The sequence below is a fragment of the Indicator indicator genome, chromosome 1 (assembly GCF_027791375.1).
Source record: "Indicator indicator isolate 239-I01 chromosome 1, UM_Iind_1.1, whole genome shotgun sequence".
In the NCBI taxonomy this organism is placed as follows: Eukaryota; Metazoa; Chordata; class Aves; order Piciformes; family Indicatoridae; genus Indicator; species Indicator indicator.
Window position 1 is genome coordinate 92677678 of NC_072010.1, and position 24829 is coordinate 92702506.

General features: G+C 38.7%; 1 protein-coding gene across 2 annotated transcripts in view; it reads left to right on the plus strand.

Annotated features, from left to right (window-relative positions):
* The window catches only part of STXBP5L (syntaxin binding protein 5L), a 211833-nt gene that overhangs the window by 147817 nt on the left and 39187 nt on the right, over nt 1–24829 (plus strand). Inside the window, exons 17-20 of one of the 2 annotated variants that reach the window (XM_054383024.1) lie at nt 2087–2212; nt 6362–6513; nt 8117–8188; nt 17786–17851. In XM_054383024.1, the coding sequence (XP_054238999.1) occupies nt 2087–2212; nt 6362–6513; nt 8117–8188; nt 17786–17851 (416 nt within the window). The remainder of the gene's footprint in view (nt 1–2086; nt 2213–6361; nt 6514–8116; nt 8189–17785; nt 17852–24829) is intronic. The other variant, XM_054383032.1, reaches the window with a different exon arrangement.

Sequence of the window (24829 nt, forward strand, 5' to 3'; positions counted from 1 at the left end):
CTGAAGTAATGAAGTCATTGAGAACCTCAGCCTTTTCCAGGTCACTTGTGACCATTTCACCTGTTTCCTTTCTGAAGGGGCCCACACCTTCCCTAGTCTTCTTTTTACCATTAATATACCTGTAGAAATTCTTCTTGTTCCCTTTAACCTCCCTGGCTAGATTCAATTCAAACTGTGCTTTGGCTTTCCTAACCAGGTCTCTTGCTGCTCAGGCAGCTTCCTTACATACCCCCCATTCCAGCTGTCCTTTCCTCCACTCCTTGTAGAGCTTCCTTTCAAGTGATAAAATATTGCATAATATCTTCTTTCATTGTATCATCATAGAATCACAGAATCATTTTGGTTGGAAAAGACCTTTGAGATCATCAAGTCCAACCATTATCTAACTATCCACCAGGTCTGGTGCTAAACCATGTCCCTAAGCATCACATCTCTGTCTCTTTTAAACACCTCCAGGGATGGGGATCCAACCACCTCCCTGGAAAACCTATTCCAGTGTGTGATGGCTTTAAGACTGTCTTTAATTTTTATTCTCACAAAGTTTGAGCAGAGAAAATGAAAGAATGTAAATAAATCAGTATTGGGTGTAAGAAAGCAAAACAATGATTATTCTAAACACTTCCATTGGAGAGACAGAAATGTTTAAGAATCACTATTCAAAACAAGATACAGGACAGTGGGGAGTCAGGCACTCTCACAGTCCATCTTCTCTCAGTCTGCCTGCTTCTTCTCTCTCCTGGCTAAAGATAACACACTGACCTTGACAAGCTAAGTCTAACAAACCTCTCTCTGCTTCTTGTCTTTCTTCCCTTTTGCCTGCTCTGGGAGGGGGAAGGAAAAAGAAGCACGCTGCCCCCCATCTTTTGGGGGGCCCAAAGGGGGCTTGGTTGTGCTTTTCTGTTGATTGCACGTATTTGTAAATGTTGTGAATAGTGTATATTTGTACATATTCATTGCATTTCATCATAGATTATAGTTTTGCCTATAAAATACAGCTTCATTTGCTTCCAGACTGAGCTAGCCTGGTTATTATCAGTGTGGGAGGGGGGTTTCATCTCTCATACTGTTACACAGTGTTTGAGAGCCCTTTCGGTAAAGTTTCTTCTAATAGCCAACCTTAACCTCATGCAACTTGAGACCCTTTCCTCTCATCCTATCACTTATTACTATGGGGAAGAGACCAATGCCCACTTCCTCCAACCTCAGCTGCTCCTCACAAGACCTGTTCTCCATACTCTTCACCAACTTCAGTGCCCTTCTCTGGACCCACTCCACCACCTCAATGTCTTTCTTATAGTCAGGGTTCCAAAACTGAACACAGGAGTGGCCTCACCAGTGCTGAGTATAGGGGAGCAGTCCCTTCCTTGGTCCTGCTGGTCACAGGGGTCAATAATTACATCAAATTTTATGTAAGAAGCATTCATTTATTAAGACCACATTACATATTAGGTGATCATAATTCAAGAAGAAAACAGAACCCATTTGCACTAGATGGACAAATAGAATTGTCAAGTTGATAAGTTTTGAATATGCAGTGGTGAGGACCACTACAGAAAAGTATATCTTCTCATCTTCTCTTGCCTCTTTTTTCTGCCATGCTTCAGAGCAAGAAAGTTCCAAAAATACAGAGATGTCCTCTGTCAAAGTTTTGGAAGGATGTAGTTTAGGTTTTCAATTGAAGCTGATTATTCACGATGATTTTTTTAAAATGTGCATTATGTAGCATAAGAAAATATTCTGAAAAGGGAAAAGCAAAGCAAAACCATTATAAAACAATTATTTTTATTGACCCCACATATGTCTTCTCTAGTTTCTCTTATAGGGAATATTGAAGTTTTCAGATTTTTCTTTCTGCAACAGAAATGAAAATCAAAATCTGGAATTTCTCCAAAATGTCCCTGTTCTGATTGGAATGCTTAGCGTCAGTATGTGGGTACAAGCACAGTATGCTGCAAGTACTGGTGCTGCTGTGAAATTATTAAGGGATTGTGTTTCACTAATATTTTTTTCAAGAGAAGCAGTTGTTATGCATGTCCCAGTCTGTCTGTCTGTTTGCTGGTTCTTATTTTGTACCTCTTGTTCTTAGTGTTAAGACTCGACCTGTGCGAATGCCTCCTGGATACCAAGCAGATCTTGTTATTCAGTTGGTGTGGGTGGATGGTGAGCCTCCACAACAGATTACCAGTCTTGCTGTAAACTCTGCTTATGGACTGTAAGTACCTCAAAATTAAAGTTGCGTAGATTTATTGTTTATTGCACCAAATCACATATTTTCCAATTGTTCTCTGACGTTTCCTGCAGAAATTAAATTAAAACAGTCAAGAACTGCTACACCACAGATGCGTGGGGGAAATTATTTGAATTCACATAAAGATTGTAATATGAGATGTTAAACTGTCATTCTTGCCAATATTTTCACTATTCCTATTTAAAAGACTGAATCTTTTCATATTATTCCATCCATCTTTTCAAATAAAATCTAATTACCTTTGAAATCTGTAATTTTGAGACTTACTTTGAAAGGATCACCAAGGTGAAATATATTTCATATAAAATGGTGGTGTGATTAATTGCTAAATGTAATTTCTCATGACATTGTATATTAGTTGGAAATTGTCTTCTCATTTTTATGTCTGTGCTAATCTCTGTTTGCAAGAGAACCAGTGTCCTGAAATGGAAAATTGCATGAGGAACATTCAGCTGCTAAATTCTGTATGACAACGCAAGTGAGCATTATCTCTGTGTGTGCTTTTTCCCTCAGGTTCAATTTATTTGCCAATTTTTAATGTTTTCGCTCGCTGGGAGTTGCCTAGATACATTGAAATGGTTTCCCCTGTAGAAGGTGTTACTCCAGTAAAAACTATAGGCTCTAATGAGTGTTACCTGTTTGATTCCTTGTGATATCAGTAAGTCATTTGACTTTCTTCAGAGATGTTGGAAACATTATGCAGAGCCTTTACGTTTGTGCAAAAATATCATCATCGAGGGCTCTTTTGTCAAGTATTTGGCCTGAGTGTCCAGGCAGTTTCCTACTCATGAACTCTAGAAAATTTTCATGAACTCTAGAAGTTTTTTTTTTACCATACCTAGCTGTATTTGTCACTTGTGCAAGTTGTTAGGTTTTGCCTGGTTTGCACCCTTGCTAGTCTCAGGTAGCATCTGATTTCAGGAATCATCACACCATTCTCTCACTTGTAAACTACTCTGATAGATTGCTGTTCTGTTAGTACTCAGGCTGGTTTCCTAAACATATCTGATTTGATCATATCCCTTAAATTATTATTTACTAGATGCAGGAATCATTTACAAGACAGCCTCCTCTAAAACACCACATACTAAGTACATTTCAGAAAGAGATGCATGTATCAATAAAATAGCCCAATAACCTAAATACAACATGCCTCCAGAAGCTATCAAAGAAAGGCCCCTTTCTTCTTTTTTTTCCTCCATTGTCTCTTCTCTCTTCCTCTCTCTTTGTCTGTCTCAACTATGACAAGGTACAATCGTGTCTTTCATCAGAATTTAGTTTTCTCCTGTTATTTAGCCTCACAATGTTTGGTATGGATTTTATGACATTTCTTTGAAAGATATCCATATCTCCTAGCAACTGATTCTATTCATCAGTCAGAACTGAGAAATTCATTGTTCTTATTTTGTGTTTGATTTCATAAAGACTTGGATGTTAGAAAACAGTCTTAAATTAATAGTAATTACTTGTAATTACTTGTAATTACTTGTTAATACTAATGTCTGTCTAGATTTTCTTGCCATTCCTCAGGAGTGTTATAATATTAATGACCAATTTCTGGGTTTTCTTGGTAAAGTATTTTTTCTAGGTATGCTTACTGCAGAGGGGGTTGGACCAGATGACCTTCAGAGGTCCCTTCCAACCCAGACCATTCTATGATTCTATGATTCTGTATCCACACTTCTGTGTGAACTTAGAAATATCGACCCATTTTGTTAATTCACTGGCCACAAAGTGAATGATCACTAGCTCTTCTTTCAACTTGTGTTTGCAAAAACTGATAGCTCTCAGGTTAATAATTTTCAAAATACAGATGGCTATAATTTTTGTTCCCTAAAGTATTAACTGAATAAGTCTGACACTTGCTGTTTTTATTCCTTTATTTTACTTCTCCACATAGAACATGGGGAGCACAGAAACTGCTGTCACACTTTACACTAGTAATCTTTTTACTTCAGTATCATTTCTCTAACAATGTCTATTAACCTATGCTTGAAAGCAAAATCAAGAATGCCAAAAAACAATAGGAAAATTATTTTTCATTATTCTTTGTCAGTAAATTCTGTCAAGAAACACGAAGACATAGGAAACTGCACACAGCCGTCTTCTGGCAAATATGAGAGATAAAGTACTTTTTTTTCTCTGGGAACCTCACTAAAAATATTTTGTTCTTCATTAAGTAAAATGGGTTTTAGTAATTTCTGAAACAGCTATTACTTTACATTCGTAAAACGTGGACCTTATTTGTTGGGGCACCTTACAGTCTTTCCACATAAGCACAAAGTTGTGCTAAATAAAAGCACATTTGTAGGCACTTTGAACTGGTGTATATTATTAGCTGTTGAAGCTACAGCTAAGTGAAGAGTCAATCAGGATAAAAAGAGTGTTCTTAGTGTTTCCACAGATTCTGTACTAAAGTCAGTTTTAAGTCATCAAAGATAGAAAACAGTGTAGTAAGAACCACTTGAATTTGAGCCATTGTTGTAGATGGTGCCTTAAATTGCTACTGTGATAAAAACTCACCTCATTTTCACCCATTAGCTTTTCTCTTTGCTATATATGGAACTCTTTTTTTTTTTTAATGGAAGCAGAGGAGGAAAAGGTACAACTGAGGAAAATGTTCTATCTGCCCTGCTTCCCCTTCCTCCATCTTGTTATTTCTCTCTTTCCTTACTATTTTTCCACACAAAAATTCATATATCTCCCTTAAGAAATATTAAGAAGTCGAGTGGAGGTGAGTACACAAGTCACTTTTAGTGTGAGCTGAGTATATTTTGCAGGGCTTTGAACTGACCACCTTAATCATTTTTTACGTAAAGAGTGTAACTTGATCACAAATTATTCCTAATATTATTGAGCATGGTTGGGGATTTTGAGTTTCCTTGTGGCTGTATCTGTAGTCTGGAAGCTAAAATTGAAGTCTGACAGCAAAGGAGAGACCTGTGTAGAATAATTGTCAGTATGTAATATTTCTGCTTAAATCAAGTCTCTAACAATGTGTCAGGAGTTTGACATCAATAGTCATATTCTCTGTGAATTTATTTAGCATTATTTAAATCAGAAAGAAAGTAGTCAATTTTACATGTCTTTTTTTATATGAAATCTTAAATAAGTTTAATGCTTTAATGAGACTATGAAGCAAAGATATCTGCTGAGGTATATGGGTTTCCATATTCTGCAGTTCACTTCAGACTTTCTCACAGGTCTTACATATAGACATGTTTAAGATCTTTTTGTTTCTTCCTTTTCCTTAGATAGATGCATTAGCTTCTTCATTCCTGCCCTCAACTTACACTCCTTCCAAACTGGGAAAAAAGCAGGACCAGAAAACATTTTTTTGGGAGACGAGGAGAAAGTACTGATGGTGCAATACAACTTCTCTCTGAAACTGGTGTAATTAGGAAATTGGTAGAAGCAATAGGGAAGAATTTGGGAAGAATTCTTCAAAAGGGACTTTCTAGGCATCAAAAACTTTAAATTGTTCCATCTCTTTTTCCTTAAAACAATACTGCAGTCCAGATCTTAGACATATTCATGCCAGTTGAGAAATCATGCTCATGAATCAAATACCATCAAAATACCAGAGGGGTAGAGACTGTTTTAACAAGAATCTATACTACGGCCAAGCTGACAAAGTTGGAAGGAAATTTTTTTTATATCTTTCAGGTTTGAGTATCTTTACAATACACTTCATGTAGTTCATTTGTCATTTATATTAAAATAATTATTTACATATGTATTTGTATTTAGATTTTAATTTATTTTTGTATTTTATATGTATATATAGCCTCATTTTAAGATCTATGTCCAGATTTTTAAGCCTACTTTGCATCATTATTACTAGAATTATGTTGTTCAGTTAAGCAATATCCAAACATAGTTGCGATGCCCTTGGCACAGAAAGGTCAAGTGAGAATTCTACCTTCTAGGAAATCAATTACTGTCTTTCAGGACACAGATTTATAAATTCAGGGTTATGAGAATAATAAAAACTATGAAATGTCAGCTTTGAGTAGTTTCTGAAGATAATGTTTGTGTAGAATTCATAATACTACTTCTTGTTTGCCTTCATTACCTGTTGCTAATACTTTGGAGGAACATCTCTTTTCTCAGAGTGGCATTTGGCAACTGCAATGGTTTGGCTGTTGTGGACTTTATGCAGAGGACAGTACTGCTGAGCATGGGAACCCTTGACCTATATGGATCAAGTGATCCATACCAGCGTCAACCCCGTTCACCTCGCAAAAACAAGCAGTTTGCTGCAGGTAGGAAATAAATTGTTGTGTTTATGAGCTTGATATGTTCTTTGGGTTTTTTTGCCTGTGGCTTTGTATAGTGCTTTTGAAATGCATGACTATTTGCTGGCCAGTGGAGTTTCTACAACTTGAGAAAAGAAACATGACATGCTTTAGGTACCAACACTTTCCCAGCAACCAAATGCTTTAGAAAGTTTCTTCGTTTGGGATGGAGGTCAGCAAGTAATTCCCTTAGCTGAGTCTGTGAAAAATCATAATCAGTAGAGCAGTGAATTGTTTCTCTGGCAGTCACTTGAAGTGTAGTCTGTATGCTGTTTTCTTTTTAGCCTCAGTAAGTTCATATGAATAGTGAAGGCTTCAATTTAAACTTGAATCTTCTGCCAAATGCTGCTCATTGGTGTTTGAATAGGCAGTTGTGTTTGGAGAAGTGTAACATCTGAGACACATGTTATGTAGGTAGCACAGGTAGCTCAAATTAGCCACTCTTCAGTGAATTGAAGCTCTTGCTATAAACTTATAAAATCCAGCTGATGCCCAGAGGATCACATTTGGAAGCCATAGCTATTTTTATGCATTGTGTGATAGAAATATCAATGCAGATAAATTTTACCACATTTTCTTGGTTATCTACAAAAATTACTTGTATGATAAAAAAAGTCAGAAGACCTTTTATGCTTTAAGTCTTTTTACTCCACATTTTCCATAGTAACATACTAGAGTCAGACATAATTATTAAATGTGTTTTACATAGCTGTGAAGTTTTAGGTTTAAAAATCTGTTGGAAAATATTGAGTTTTAAGTTTAACTGTAAAATTATAAAAGCAGTGGGTTTATTACTATAGTGGTTTTATGACATCAGCATTTTCATTGCCAACCCTGCACAAAACCATCAAATCTTACTTCTCCATAGAGCCAATGGAAACTTTTAAAATTGGGAATAGAAAGTAAACTTCAGAGAATAAAATGTCCCTTCCTGAAAGACCATTTATCTCACTTTCTAGGCTTTTAATTATGGCAAGCTTAGTTCTCAACTGTGCCAACTGTTAAAGATGTAAATTTGGCACAGCTGAGGAGAGAAGAGACAAGCATCAGCTTTAAGCTAACTTCATCTTCTCTCTCTGGTTTGGACAGCCTCACAACAGCTCCCAAAGTGGTTTGAGCAGCCAGTCACAAGCAATGGTGCTGCAGACCCCTGTACAAAAGGTGGAAGGTAGCTGATGTAGAATTAGCTGTCACTATACTACACAGGATCTGTGTCAGTAACAGCCTTGGCCAATCCTTTAAGGCAACATTCCAGCTATGCAGCACTGCCAGAATGGAGACCACTGGGAATAAAAGACCACTAAGGAGGAGTACACACTTCTAGATCACTCATTGAAACTATGCATCTCAAAATAGCCTCAGCTGCTTTCTCACCATCCATCCCACATCCTTTATGTTTTTGATTACTCTTCTTGTTATATCTCCCAATTAGAAGGTAAGCGTCTGCTGAAATTTCTTCACCTTGGCTGTTCTAGATGCTGGTTATGGTATCACTTCCTTTCACTTTAGACTGTTTTTTCTCTCTTTCCTCTGCCTGCTGCTGATGCTGGTGTACTGGCATGTTCCAAAGACAACTTTTGCATGCGTGGCCTGTCTAACTTTTATCCAGATTTAACGAAACGGATCCGTACTTCCTATCAGAGTAAGTTCTATAAAGGTTAGGCAAATAGCTTTATCATGATTGGACTATGCCTGACTTAAACATGTGTGTTTGTGCTTTGTAATGTGTTTTTTTAAAACACATTCAGCATGCATGCAAAATTATTACATTTTGTGATGTCAACCATGCTTGATTTTGACAATTACCTTTATTAGACAGATATTTCAGATCTGTTTTCTTGTTCCAAAAGAGTCAATGAAAAAACCTCAGAGACTTCTATGAGATGGATTGGGCCTTAAAAATTATTTTTTTTTCAACAGTCAACAGTGTTGAATTCTTGATGACGTTATCTTTCTTTGGGTTTATATTCATCTCAGTGTACATCTACTTATATGAAGCATTTCTTGTTTTGCAATGGCACTACCTGGTTGTAGCTAATTCTTCCGTATTTTTCAGAAGAGCTATGTGGTTATTGGATTGGGTACTGTGAAATTCAAAATTTTAAACTTGGTTTGGTACTTGAGTGTTTGGCTTTAGGGAACCACCCCATGCCTCTGATGTTTAATGGGGAATGTAAAGTGGGTATAAAAATATATACATCAAAGAGAGTTATGAACATTAATGGTTTTAATATCTTTAAATTTTCAATTATAGAGATATGCAATTTAAATATTAGTATTCATCACTACAGGATGCAATGAACAAAGCTATAATTAATTTTGCAAAAAATGACTATTCCACAGATGAGCTGTGTGTATCTTAATTAACTGCAGTGCTTATATGTAATTAGGTCTCCAGGATGCCTCTTATTCATCTCTTTTTAAAGTAGTTTTCACAGATTCACTGGATAGGCAATTTTATATTAAATACTCAGTATAGGCAAGGTAAAGGTGTGGCAGTTGTTTTGTCATGTCACATACATGCAGAGTTGTGTAGGCATTAAAATATATTTGTTCACTCACACAAAAAAAATGTATTCTGTCTTTCTAGAGTGATTACTCCACAACTGATTTCTACATTTTTGTTCCATAATACTTCGTAAAAGGTGGCCTGCTTAGTTAAAGCACATAATCCAGCTACAAATCCAGCAGTCTGTAAGAGTTGTTGTGTCTTAAAGTTTATTATTCTGGTTTCGCTAATTTGAGGTCTGTAATAGAGAACCCAAGAGACAGTCAGCAGTCAAAGGTTTGGAGGGGTTCCCCTACCAAAAATCACCAACATTGTCATTCAAAAGGATGAACACAGACAGTGATGTTTTTCACAGTGGAAAATGTATTCTTTTGTTTCCATCCTCAACCCCCAAATCAGAAAAGTCTGGAGAATCTTTCTGTGTACATCATAACTGAAGAGTATGAGTCTGATTCTTGTGCAAGGTCGCTAACAGCTTAATTTCTTTCCTCAAAAAGTATTTGGTTGTTGCTTTTGCCATTGGATACTTAACACAGGAGTATGTAATGTCTGATCTGAAAAACGTGTCAGGTGATAAGATAAAGAACAGGGCAAGAACATGTCATACACTGTAAAGTGCCTTGCTAAAGTCATTCCCAAAATGTGCTTTCGTATGTGTCTGAGACATGAGTTTTAAGAGGGCTATTGAGAATGGATTTAGCATTGTCCTCACAAGTTTAACTCTACTCATAAGGGCTGATGGTGGGAAAAGAAAAATAAATTATTTTTTGAAATTGTGCAGTTGATGTCAATATCATTAAGGTAAAAGCAGGAGTAGTCATGTGATAACATAATCATCAGGTCTAGTGTTTTGAGGATTATATAAATGAAAATGGAAGTTAATGGGAAGATATAGAAGGAGTTGATTCAATTAAGTAACGAACCAAGAAGATAATTTCATGAGGATCAGTTTGAGACAATGAGACTTGCAAGCATGGAAGCCAATGAAGATGTTATTAATGAGCAAGACACTTAGACTTTTGTTGGTCGTTTTGAAGTTGATTTCCAGTAATAAACAGCCTAGTTCAGCATCAAACCTGAATCTGAGAGTTAAAGTGTGATGTTCCAAGGATGAAACCAATATTAGAGTATTATGGAAGGCAGTAGTGCCATTAGCTGTGCTGAAGTAGCAAAGGTAAGACTCCAGAAGAAAAAAAAAATAGAGTTTATCTTGGCAATGTTAAGTTTGTGAGTGTATTTTAGAAATGCAGAATTACTACTCTAACTTCGACAGAAGGAATCCAAGTTAAAGATGTCCAGGGAAAATTAAGAGAGACTTCAGAACCTTGGGAAGAGTGGCTAAAGGGATCTGGAGCCCAAGTAGTGTTCTCATCTTTCCCTTCAGTTGTGGGGTGTGATGAGTGAATAAACAGAGCCTAAAGGTCAATGCTTGGTGTCTTCTGCTGGACCTGCTATTTGTGAACAGAGAAGGGCTTGTGGGTGATGAAATGGTTGGGGGCCATCTTGGGCAAAGTGGTGACAAAATCATAATTTCTCAGTTGTTGAAGAGGAGCATCAGCAGAACTTTCACCTTTGACTTTCAGCATGCAGACTTTGGCCTGTTTTGAAGACTGGTGGACAGAGTTCCTTGGGAGGGAGTCCTGAAGCAGGAACTCTTAAAGGCACAGGGAAAAGCCATCCCCATGTGCTGAAAGACAAGTTAGGGGGAAGAAGGCTGGCCTGGCTGAGTAGAGACATTTTATTACAGCTTAGGGAGAAAAGGAGAGTTTATGTCATTAGAAGAAGGAGCAGGCCACTTGGGAGGACTACAAGGTTGTCCTGAGACTATGCAGGGAGAAAATTAGGAGAGCCAAAGCCCAACTGGAAATTAATTTCGCTTCAGCTGTTAAAGAGAACAGGAAATTCTTCTACCAATATATTAGCAATGAAAGGAGAACTAAGGAGAATCTCTGTCCTTTATTGCATGCAGGTAGAGCATAGTGGTAAAAGGTGAGGAAAAGGCTGAGTTACTCTAATACTTTCTTTGCTCCACACTTCAGTAGTTAGACCAGTAGTTCACTGGATACCCGGTCTCCTTGGCTGGTAGATAGGGTCAGGGAGCAGAATGAAGCGCCCATAATCCAAGAGAACATGGTTAGTGACCTGCTGCACCACTCAGACATACACGAATATGTCAGGCTCAATGGCATCCACCAAAGGGTACCGAGAGAATTGACAGAAGTGCTCACCAAGCCACTTTCAATCCTTTACCAGTGGTCCTGGATAACTGAGGAGGTCCCAGCTGACTGAAGACTGGCAAACGTGATGCCTAACTACAGAAAAGGCTGGAAGGATGACCTGGGGAACTACAGATTTGTCAGTATGGTATCAGTGCTGGGGAAGGTCATGGAGCAGGTCATCTTGAGTGCCATCATGCAGTACATGCAGAGCAAACAAGTGTTCAGGCCCAGTCAGCATGGGTTCATGAAGGGCAGGTCCCCCTTGACTCATCTGATCTCCTTCTATAAAAGACAACCTGCTTAGTGCATGAGAGAAAGTCTGTGCATGTTGTTTACCTGGACTTCCATAAAGTCTTTGACATTGTGTCCCACAGCATCCCCCTGGAGAAACTGGCTGCATATGGCTTGGATGTGTGGATGCTTCTCTGGGTAAAAAATGAATGGATGGCTGGGCCCAAAGAGTGGTGGTGAATTGAGTTAAATCCAGTTGGTGGCTGATCACAAGTGATGTTCTCTGTGGCTCGGTTTTGGGGCCAGTTCTGTTTAACATCTTTATCAATGATCTGGATGAGGGGATTGAGTGCTCCCTCAGTGTGTTTGCAGATGACACTAAATTGGGTGGAAGTGTTGATCTGCTTGAGGGCAGGAAGGCTCTGCAGAAGCATCTGGACAGGCTGGATTGATGAGCTGAGATCAAATGAATGAGCTTTAACAAGGCCAAGTGCCAGGTCCTCCACTTGGGTCACAACAACCCCATGTAACACTCCAGGCTTGGGGCAGAGTGGCTGGAAAGCTGGATGTGTTGATCAACAGCCTGCTGAACATGAGCCAGAGTCTGAGCAGGTGGCCAGAAAGGCCACTGGCATCCTGGGCTGTGTCAGGAATAGTGTGGCCAGCAGGAGTAGGAAAGTGACCATGCCCCTGTACTCAGGCACACCTTAAATGCTCTGTTCAGTTTTGAAGCTCTCACTACAAGAAGGACATTGAGTTGCTGGAGCAGGTCCATAGAAGGACAACAAAGCTGGTGAAAGGCCTGAAGAACAAGACTTATGAGAAGCAGCTAAGGGAACTGAGATTGTTTAGTCTGAAGAAGAGGAGGCCGAGGGGAGACCTCACTGTTCTCTGCAACTTCCTGAAAGGAGGTTGTAGTGAGGTGGGGATCAGTTTCTTCTCCCTATCATTAAGTGATAGAACAAGAGGAAATGGCCTCAAATTGCACCAGGGGAGGTTTAGACTGGATATTAGGAAAAACTTCTTAACTGCAAGAGTGATCAGGCATTGGAACAGGCTGCCCAGGTAGGTGGTGAGGAGTCACCATCCCTGGAGGTGTTCAGAAGACATGTAGACATGGCACTTCAGGACATGGCTTAATGGCCATGATGGTGTTGGGTCAATGGTTGGACTCTGTGATCTTGAAGGTCTTTTCCAGCCAAGGCAATACTATGTGTATTTGTGATGTTCATTAGGATTTAAATTTAAAAAGTTATTTATTGTCCTGTTTATGGGAAAGAATCTCATCAAATACTGGGACAGACAGATAAAGTGTTAATGTTTCAGTCTGGAGTGCCACGCAACTGAAGAGGGAATGGGAGAAGCAAATGCCAAAACACATCAAACAGGGAAAAGAAGTAATACGTTGGAGAAGAGAGGTTTTCCAAAGGAAAGACATAATCAGCAATGTCAAGGACATCCAACATGCAAGGGACAGTGGTGGAATAATATACTTTTAGCCAATAGATCTTTAGAGGGCTTGATAAAAGTAATGTATACATGTGTAGCTACACGCGGAATCTACTAGAACAAACATAGCATTAAGACAGCACATTCTTTGTTTTGAAAGGTCAAAGTGAGAAGGGAGAAACAAGAAGGGAAGAAATTGGGAGGGGAAATGTAATCAGTTCTAGGCATACATAATGAGAGAGACTGAAACAATCGTCCTATCAGGGGAGGTAATTTGAGGAAAATAATAGGCCAAGATGAGGGTACGTACAGAGCTTCCTGGTGCTGATGGCCTATTCCATTTGCTATAACAGCCGCTGGTAGCCACCTTCCATTGTACTTTGTAGCAAGATGATGTGCCAGGCTAAATAAAATAAACTTCTCTGCAGCATTGCAGAGCTGTGTTGTTCATGGTTTTGTTTGGGGTTTTATGTTTTTTTTCCTACAATTGAAATCAATATCAAATATCAAAGCAAGCACATTTACTGCATCTAGAGTGAGTATTTGCAGCAGAATATAAAAATACCAACTTGCAAAAGCTGTTTCCATCTCCTGTAGAAATTCATGCCATCTGTTGGTAAACCAGGAAAAAATTGTCTCTGTGAAGCATCCAAAAAGTCAGCAAGTTCCCAGGCTGTTGGTCCATTGGAAAGTAATTTTCAGAACGAAGACTTCTTAGTGAGAACTCTTTGTTCCCCCATCAGGGTAGACCCTTGAGAGGATGCAAGTAAAAGTAACTTTGGTCTAACAGGAGGGCATGGAAAACCACATTATGAGTCATGACATATCAGTAATTGACAGTTTAAAATCACACCTGACAACAGAGTAGAGGCTAACACAGGTTGAGTTTCAAGTCAACAGCTGTATTCTGAATGGCCTGACATTTCCATGGTAATTCAGTGTGAAGGTGATGAAGATAACACTATGCTTACTTATTGCCTCATGAATATTTATGATAGTTTATTTATAATTCATTTACTTGTAAGCAAGGACGTGATGGACTTGGGTGCTTTTAAGGAAATGGTCAGTCTGAATCATCAAGATAGAAATGTAACATTTCAAAAATAGTTTTCAGTTGAGTTCATAGAAGTTGTCACTCCATACTATACAGTATCTTTTTTGGTCCCTCAATAAAGGGAAAATGGGACTCAAGGTAAGGTTTAGGAAGGATTCATGGGGTATATCTTTAAAAGTACTGTAATACCTTATGTGATATATTTGCATTTTGCACCATTTTCCCATGTTTATAATTTGTTCAGCTCAAAGACAGTTTCTTTAAAAAGTCCATGGATGGTTGTTTACATTGGAAATTTCTTTGCCTTTAGTTTTGCTGCTATGTTCTTCTTGCTCTGCCTGGACTCAAAAAATAGCTTAAACATCTCGGGACACAGATTGTGGTAAAGAACTTCAAAAAGAAAAGTGAAAATGTTTTTGTAATCTGACTTCAGGAGCTATTGTAATCTCTAACATTCAGGGGAAACTGAGTCACATGGAACTACTTATACATTATAAATCACTGAAAAGGCTTAGCTTGATTTTCTTTAAAAGGAAATTACGATATAAAATAAGCACTAGTGCCAAGGAAAGCTTGAGAGCTCTCTCTCTTATCTCAAAGGGAAACAGAAGACAACATTTAATGGAATCAAAGATGACACCAAAACTGAAAAATCTTTTTTCCTTTCAGTGAATTATGATTGTGCAAGTCATTGCTGTATAACTTCTTTGAGATTTAGAATTTAGTAGATTTGAAAGAGAGTTTGGATACATGGAGGGGTAATGAGAACTCTTCATTATAATATTTCTAAGCAAGAAAGGTTTATGGCAGGAGAAAATCTGCAAACAGCAGTGCTTAAGCAAATCTAAGTGTCTGAGATTAAGACTGTGTTGGGTTGATGGTTGGACTTGAGGATCTTAGAAGTCTTCCCCAACCTTAATGATTCCATGATTCTGACAATGCCCTTGTACAAGGTGTATAGTACCACTTGTGCTTAACATGAGGAGTTACTACTCTCTTGGGGTATTTTTAAAGCATCTGTTGGTGATCATTGTTAGAGGTGATAGTGACTTGACAACAAATCTAGATTTGTCGAGAAGTTCACGTGTTCACCATTAAAAATATGCTATAACGTGAAATTCGTGTTTACTGGTACAAGTTGTAAAACTCTTGCCAAACGTAAAGAGTTTGTGGTATTCTCAAGGTGGTTGCTCTTGGGTTTTCTGGAGAGTGATGTGATCTGGTGCATTTCCTAAGTCAGTGGCATCATCATTTATATCAAGCTATAACATTGCTTCTGTGAACTCAAGAAAAGCAAAAACAAATGAACGAAACAAACCACCACCCCCTGTAAAACCCAAACCAAACAAAAACCAAAGAGATCAAACAACAACAACAAAACCGAACAACCCACAAACTTTCATTCAGAAGCAGATTCTGACCTACCATTTGACATTGTGACTATCACCAATAGTAACTATACAAACTTTCGAAGAAATTCATTAATTACAAAATTAATTACAACATCAGAACCATAGTATCTCAAATATTTCATTTGCAAAATAAACAGTTTAATATTTCATTTTATTCATCCAAGTCCTCTGATGCTATGTGAATGTGCCAAACTCACTCCTACTGTACCTTGCAGACAGTTCTGCAGCAAAAATCAATTATGACCCAAGCCTCTTGGTACATACAGAAATCTCAATGTCAGATGGTGGTAAGATTTGCTGTAAGCAAGCTATGCATCCCTGTAAGCAGGCTAAACCCTATGCAATGTTCTATTTAATGTCAAAAATGACTGGACTCACAATTGATTTGGAATATAAAATTGTGTCTAAGATTCCAGGTTGAATCAAAAAAAGATTCAGGTGCATTTCACAAAACAAAATAAAATAAGAATTGGGTTTTCCACATTAGTATCTAGATTATGATCTTTTACTGTTTAAAGGCCAGGAGCAAATATGTCATTAATACTGACTTAACAGGCCAAATCAATGCTGCACTTTTCCCAAAGTGCTCTCAAAGTTGTTTTAGTACTTGTGCAGTTTCATTAGTGGTAGGAGTTTTTTATTCTGCTTGTCGAGGCTCTGAATTCTCCCCTTTCTCAGAGCAGTTCAAAGTTACATTGTTATAGAAACAGCGGCACCTACATTAAGATACCACTGCTTTTAATCCACTGGTGACCAAATGGTAGCAGAAATCTTTTAAAACAAGAATCTGTATGGATGTTGGAGACAAGGGTCTCTGAGCCTGAGGGTCCAGATGCTATAAAAGTTAAAACGTTGTGTTGCAGAAAGTACAGTGCCAGATTCAAGCACATTGAAAGGTTCTGATAGGATCGTTGGGGTTAGTCAGCCTGAAAAAGAGAAGGTTCCAGGGAGACCTTATAGTGGCATTCCAGTACCTGAAGGGAGCCCACAAGAAAGGGGAGACTGTTTACAAGTACAGGATGAGAGGCAATGGTTTTAAACTAGAAAAGAATAGATTTAGATTGGACATTAGGAAGAAGTTTTTTACTGTGAGGATGGGGGAACACTGGCGCTGTTTGACCAGGGAGATGGTGGAGGCCCCATCTGTGGAGACATCCAAGGTCAGCCTTGATGGGGCTCTGAGCAACCTGATCTAGTTAAGGGTGTCCCTGCCTACTGCAGTGGGATTGTACTAGATGACCTTTAAAGGTCCCTTCCAACCCAGTGCATTCTATGATTCCACATTAGGCTTCCAGGATACAGTGTATGCAGAGTGTGCGTGAACATAGCATCACTATGGCAGTATCTGACTGTGGGCTAATGTTCAATAGGTTCTGTGACCTGGGTGCTGTGAGTCCACACTGATAGCAGGTGAATGTCTAGTGCTGCGCTGTCTGCCAGTCCCAAGGAGCCTATGGCACGAAGTTTTAGAGCTCCATATGACAAATGTGAACCACTTGATGCAGGCAATAGGGCACCTTCCAAAGGAACATTTGAATAGGGACGGCCATGCCCAGTTCACCCTCTCACCATGCCCAGTTCACCCTCTCAACAGCCCACAGTAAAGCACAAGCTCAGACTTTCTCTTCCTAGCATGCCAAAAGGCATGTTTAGACTTGTACATGCAACCTGTGTCAGAAGGATCTTAGTTTGATCACAGAAACAAGCCCAAACTTAAGCAGTATAAACTAAAATTACTTTATATTTTGCTGTCTCCTATGATAGCTGCAAATGCCACAAAAGAGTTCCTCAAAAATATTTACAAACAATATAGATATTATCTTGTCCAAAAAGTCTGTGTTATATCCAGACAGCATTACCATTTCCTTTGTGTCCTTTAAAATGAGCTATCTTTTGTGAATTCATAGAAAAATTCCCAATAGTGCATAGTAGTGATGATATTTTTATATTCACTGTCTTCACACCAGTGCTTTTTTGGCTTTTCTACCCCTCTTCTAAGATTTTGTCCCTGCATTCTGCAGCAACTGAAAACATAGAGCTGTTCCTATGTCAGTTTGACAGGGTTTGAATTACCCTGATTCGTATTTCAAATCAAATTTACTTGTTTTCTCTCATTAGGCACAGTCACTCTTTGTCAACCATGAGGCAGTCAGAAAACAAAGCTGAGTTAACAAGAGGTGCAATTTTTAAACCAGGCATAAATTTTTGCAGTGTCAGCCTGATAACTGCAGAAATAGATTCTTCCCTTGCGTTTCACACCATTCCTTCCTCGAAAATTATTTTAAAGTGCAGAATATCATCAACCAAGAAAGTTGAAGCATGCCCTGTTAGATTGTAACTTAACTTTTCAACTCCATTTTTTCAGGCCTGACTGAACTCAGTGACAGTCCAGTTTCCCTGGAGCTAGAGCGTTGCAAGTCTCCCACTTCAGGTAAAGGTGATTGGCTTCTCTTCCTGCAGTCTGTATAAGCCATTCATGTCATGCATCACTGTGTTTCATTAATCCCTAAGAAGTGAAGTGCATAGTTACAGTTCCAAAGAGAAGAAATTACTGGAGAAGTGCTTATTGCATAGCACAACAAAATCCTGTTTACCTGAAGAAAAATTAAATGTACGTGGTGCATCTTGAGGAGAAGACTATGAAAACGTTGGAGTTAAATGTATTGTTCAGGTGTATTCCTATATCCCTCTATCAGAAGCTTGTTTCTCCGTTTTCTTCAACAACTTTCAGAGTTCTTTTCTTTTTCAGTAGAGAGCCCTTATAGTTTTTTATATATATTATGCATATGTGAACATAGAGAAATTATTTGGAAAACAGCAGTCTGGAGGTGGCAAATTTTAACCATTAGAACCTGCCCAGTGCTTAAGTTATGTATTTTATAGTGGAATCATAACCTAAAATAAAATAATTTATTTATCAACCACTTTGACCCAGCAGTGAAATCTTGGCTGTTAAAAAGTTTGTTTCCCATTTTACCCTTCAGAAGGTGGAGTTCGTCTCATTTCCTAGAGACTTTTTCTGCAAGTGCCTAGTCTGCATTGATCTCTTTAATGTGAGTTCACTGTCTTAAAGATTGTTGCTTAGAGCTGTTTTCTAGTAGCTGACTTTAAATATGATGAAAAATAAGGAGGTGTAGCTGTGATACGTTCATTGTGCTTATTATATGCATATCACACTTTTCTCTTGTACTTTGGTAAGTACTGATAGATACTTCTTTTTTCCCCCTTAGTTATGGCAACAAATGCCCTCAAATATGCTATTCAAATCCTCTGTTATTATTTCACATTTAATTTATTGTAACAGGACACATTAATAGAGGCCACTGTTTCTCTGACACATCAAGAACTAAAACAAAATAGCTGTTTTAAACCATGTATTTCCTTGTACTATTTGCAACCTCGATTCCATAGATGTATGAATGTCAAAGTGGATTGGGCTATAATAATGCTGGTATGGCACTCAGGAGCTCAAACTCTTGAGCCAGGATTCAAAAACTCTTGATATGGTCTTTAAAATCAAACATTTATTAATTGAAGTATAATTAATCTATTGATTGTGTGGCTCACTAGGTTTCATCTTTTCAGTGTTCTCTCCATCAGCAAGCTACAAACTCTTTTTACTGAAAACTAAGACATGACCAGCTGGTAAACACGTGCATATGTTTAGTTTCATAACGATGAGTGACTCCTATAGCACCTTTTTCTGCAGTAAACATCAATTTTTCATTCTGCTGTTGATCAAAAATATCTACTTGACTTAAATTTAACATACTTTGCTTCAAAATGTATTCTGTTTTTTTTGGTTTAGAAATAATTCAGCAGGGAAAACATGGCATATTTATGAACATTTTCTATTTTAGCCCCTCCATGTTGTTTTCCAAGCTATATTTGAATCTTTAAATGTGAAATCAGGTGCAGTTTTGTAGGTGGTAACTATTATTAGCTATTATTAACTTTTTAAAATAGAAGCTACTTTTACTGTGACTGATGCAAAATGTATTTTTAATTAATGCACAATTAAAATAATTGTACTTTGGCACACCTGCTCTAAAACTGGACAAAATCCAGCTTTGTCACATGGAGTCACTGACCTCAAAAGTATGGCCTCCCAGAATCTGGGAGCAGAACTGCTTTGTTCTTATCAGCACAGCATCACATTTTCATCAGCCTTCGTGCTGGCTAACACTTCTTTACTTTCTTGTAGAAAACAGCTGATTGATCTGCATAGTTACAGATTTGTTAGGCAGGATCTTTCTACTTCTAGTCTTGCCTTTGATCTATTTATAATTCATGGCACACAGGCTCTGTAACAGAAGTGTGCTGTACTCTGCAGAGTCCCCTGATACCTGTTCGTAAAACCAGTAACCACATTCCTATGCTCAAGATAGACAAAAGACTCTATCTTTCAGAAATCTATCAGAAAGAACACTTGACTGCTAAATGATTCGAGTTGCTCCTCAAAGAAGGCTCTACTAGATATTGCTACATTAACAACTGATAAGGTTGCAAATTACAGAAGGAATGGAGTTTGATTTCTTGCAATTTGTTACGGTTGCCTGACTGCATCAACATCAGGCAGTGAAGTTTGTGCCAGGTTGTGCATACTCAGGGCCACTATGCTTAGACAAAGTGTATGTGGAGGACACTTAGTCTGCATGACAAACACTATACGTGGTGGCACAATGCTGAGCAACTTCATCCTCCGTTCCATCAGATGGATTGATTTGTGGAACATTCATGTGCTCATGTGCCTACTCCACGACAATGCCTAGGAAGAATCCCTCCAGCACACCGGTTGCCAGCATAGACACGAACAGTTTTACATCTGGGAGAGCCATTAGTAAATTAGTCAGATTTCAGTTCCACCCAGGTCTGTAAGAACATTGTTGATAAGGTTTCTTGGAGAACTAAAAGATCTCCTACCTCCTGATCTCTTCATCTGATCCTGAACATTGCTTCACCTGCCTCCATCATGGTTTCCCTGAAAAAATGTATTTTGCTTACAATCTCTTACTCTTTGCCCATGTTTTAACCTCAGGCTAAGTTTCTGCAGAATCAGCCTAGATCAGCTGAGTAATTCATCTTTGTTGTTTCTCCCTGCTTCAAATCAGAATTAGGCATTTGTGTTCTATTACTGGTATGATTATTGGAGCACTGAGTACTCATTGCTGAAGAATACTCCTTATTTTACATGTGGGGCTGGTTTCTAATTCTGTACAAATCCAACCTCTACCACTAGGCAATATTTTAAACTGTCTTTTCAGGAGCTTCCTTACAATTTACTAAAGCATAGCTTTGCAGACAGTGTAATTGAAAAATCAGATTCCTGCTCTGAATGCCTTGCCAGCTAGAACACAGAGGGCAGCAGCAATGTGAAGAAATGACAACCTTGCATTGTAAGAATGGTAGGCAGAGCAGAGGAATAATCTTCCTTAACCACTGGTATCTTATTATAATTACATCAGTATTTGAATACTGTAGTGATATATTTCCAATGCTCTACAGGAAAACAAAAAGTAAATGCAGCCATTTGAAAGATTCTGCTTGTTTGTGGATACCTGAATGGTGGCTGTTGCCGCCGTAAATCAAATGCGTGTGAGATATAGTGATACATATGGAATAATGTTGGTAAAATAAAAACTTCACAAATTAAAAAAAAAAACCTTAACAGCCAAAACACTTTCCTATCTAAAGTATGTTTCATGAGAACAGTGATGCAGCATGACATACCACATGGAATGGTGTTTGACTTACACTGGATCCTACAAAGAACAGCTGAGATCAGGATTTTTCAGTACCACTCCTCTGTGCCATGTTCTTTCAATGAGGAAAGTCAAGCTGCATTTTGATCACTGTTTGTGATTTGGAGGTCATAAGTTAGGGCTTTGTACTACATTCGCTCTACAATGGCATATGCAAGCTCAGTAGCTCTAAAGCAGTAAAACCTGCCAAGGCCTTATAAGCACTCATAATGTAAATGCTATTACATCCAATCTGGAGTTAATGTCTATGTGATGTTTTACAGAACAGTACCCATTCCAGTAAAGTTTACCTTGGTTTTTATCATCTGAGTAGAAAAAAAAAAATGTTCAGGGGCTCTTAGCAATATAGGATAAAGAATATAGGTGTCCCTTACTGCATTAGCCATTTATGTGCAGCTTGATACTGAAGTACGCAGTTGAGAATACACAAGAGCACAAGTAGCAGTGTAATGAGGACAAGCAAAGTCATCTTCAAGAGGTCATTTAACTTTGTTATGTGAGATGCAATGTAAGATGTTTAGACTTCTTTCTAATAAATTCATCGGTCTGTGTATTGGAGAGTGAATCTTCAAATGTATATTCCAAAGTGAAAGTGCATTTCTGTGTTTTCTCAAAAAATCACCTTCACGTTCAGGGGTCACATCCAAAATGCTTTTAAAACTCTAGAGCTTAGAGAAGGCTGTGTAAAGATTTCCGCAGATGATTCTCATGAGCTTTGGAACAGGTCCCTAATGGCAAGAGCACAAGTTTTTGTATGTATTGGAATTTTAAAGTGCTGCTATCCTGATTTTTTTTTTCCACTAGTTAAATCTGCTGGGATTAGACCCATGGCATGCTAAGCTCACACTTTCCTACATGAAATGGTTTTAAATAGCTTTGTTTCAAGAAGAATATTAAGGTTTTGTTGTTGGTTGGGGTTTGGGGTGTTTTGTTGTTGTTTTTGGGGTTTTGTTTGTTTTATTTTTTGAAACTTGTGGGCAACTGCAAAGTTGTTAGGGTATTTGACTCAGTTTGAAAATTATATTCTCATTGAAAACAAGCAGGAAAGTAAATGCCTCAAAATATTTTGTGTGTGTGGAAAACATAGAATATAATTTATTTGGAAACATGATTATTGATGACAGTGCCAGCATAACAATTTCTACTTATTTATATTAAATTGAAAAGAATGTTTGCTAGTCAGAAGGCAAATTAATCCATGAAGAGAGATTGGTTCCTGTGCTGTGAATACGAGGCACATTTTATCAATTTTTTAGTATGTGAGGGGGTTTCTGATCAAGTGAATTCTTGCTTGTGTAAAATCCTGAGATTAGCCAGGAACAGAGAGCAGTATGATCTGGCAGAGGGGAGGAAATGGGGACCTGGAAGTGGTATCTTGCTCACAGGGAGGAGCAGGGGTAGCCCCCATCCACCCCACAGCGCATGGCTCACGATTCAAGAGGAGCTGAGCTCACCGGCAGAGGCCAGCAGCTCCTGTAGTCTGCGGAGACACGAACTAAGCAAGGGAGCAGGGTGGAGCAGGGTCAAGCACAGCCTGGTGATTGACAGGCAGGTCCAGGACAAGGGAAGGGAGGATGTTGGTGTGTGAATCCAGGTCTGGATCAACAGGGCCTTGGCCAGGCACAGGAATGGCAGCAGCAGGATCTGTATCTCAGGGCAGAGTGAGAGTTAGGTTCCGCTTTAAAGTAGCTCCCACAAGAGAGTGACTGCCTGGGGCAATCTGCCTGAGGCCAACAAAGGAAAAGGGCTGCCTTTACATTGCCTCAGAACCCCAGTAGCCAAACCTCCAGGACTTTATCATGTAGCTTGTCCAACTGAGAAGATAAATATTAAGCTCTTGAATCCATGTTTTAGTCAGGGGAGGCTGGGACAGGTATTCCAAAGTATTATGGAGGCAAAAGGTCCGTAACAGAAAAAAGAGCAGCATGAAGTGACCTTCATTATTTTGAAAACCAGTAAATTCTCTACATTCCTGTTGTAATAGCTGAGAGAAACACATCAGTGAATGCTGTGGTTGTGGGTGCATGTTTCTTGATTGTGCCTTGGTATTTTCATTGAAAGAATGATAGGAAACATATGGCTCCAAGATAGGAGGTTGTCAGGTCAGGAGACTGTACCTGATGACTCTGTGTCCCTTTCTCATCCAACTGTTGTATAATCAAAATGTGTACACATACAGCTCTTTTGGGCAGGGGCTGTCTTGCCTTGCACTGTGGCATCACAATTTTGTTGGCTGCCTCCAGCATGAATGCAAATAATAGTAAAAACTCTGGTAGCCTCTTGAACCTTTATGCTATACTTCATTCTGAAATGAAACTGGTTTTCAAAAGCTCTTTCTCAGCAAGACAGGTTTACATGTATGATCATCCTGTATGATAAATGTAGAGATAGTAACATATGCATGATAATAGGTACTAAGAGTAGTTTGCATAATATTCACATTCAAAGAATCACAGAATTGTTTTGGTTGGAAAAGACCTTTAAGGTCATCAAGTCCAACCATTATCTAACTCTGGCAAGCCTGCTACTAAACCATGTGCCTCAGCACCACATCTCTGCCTCTTTGAAACACCTTCAGGGATGGGGACCATTGCCACCACCTCCCTGGGGACCCTGTTCCAGTGTTTGAGAAGCCTTTCAGTGAAGAAGTTTCTTCTAATAGCTAACCTAAACCTCCCCTGGTGCAACTTGAGGCCATTTCGTATTGTCCTATCACTTGTTACTAGGGAGAAGGGACTGACCTCCCACCTGGCTCAGCCTCTTTTTCTCCAGACTAAGCAATCACAGTTTCCCTAGCCACTCCTCATAAGACTGATCAGTTTAATAGTAAAAAGTTTGGTTTACCTGCCCCACAACCCCTAAAGTGGTATGCACAGTTTCAATCACAGTAAAGCTTGGGGGAGCATGACTCCTAACTTAGTCAGCTGTACTTCCTTCATTTCCTTACACTATTTATTTCCTTTAGTCCACTACCCACCATGTCCTCAACTCTATCCCTGTACCAGTATCCTTTTTTTTTTCCGATCCTCACTCCATTCTGCATCCCAAGGCTGTGTTAGAGTGCAACCTTCAGTATGGCTATTTTGTCTGTGTGCAGCTGCAGCAGCTCCCAACTCAGGCCTCTTTAGAGTACTTCAGAGAAAGCAGGAAGTGCATACTTTGCATGTGCTGTATGAGCCTGCATAAAAAAGTTGGGAGCTGTTTGTGCAGTCTGGCACTTCAGACACATGTTCCACAATTTTGGAACAGCTGTGGCATATAGCACAAGATGTACAATTGTTTTTCTACAGGAACACCTGTAGCATGGAAATAAAAGAGGTTAAACCATCAATTTGCAAAGCTCAAAGCCTCTGTGATGACAGCACTAATGAAGCTCCTTGGTGTTAAATGCAGATAGGTTTTATAGCTCTGAAATATCCTAATTTATATCTTAGGTAAAGTGCCCTACGGTCTTGTTTAGGAGTTCGTAATCTGTTTTTTCAGAGGGTTGGTTGGGCCAGATGTTGTCCTTTCCTTTAAAGGAAATTATATCACAAGTGATGCTTCTTTCTATTCCTCTGTAGCAAAGTACTGATTTTCTGGAGCAGAATCCTCCATTCAGAGTCTGAAAGAGTGTGTGACAGCTGCTCTGATAATTGAAATGTTTT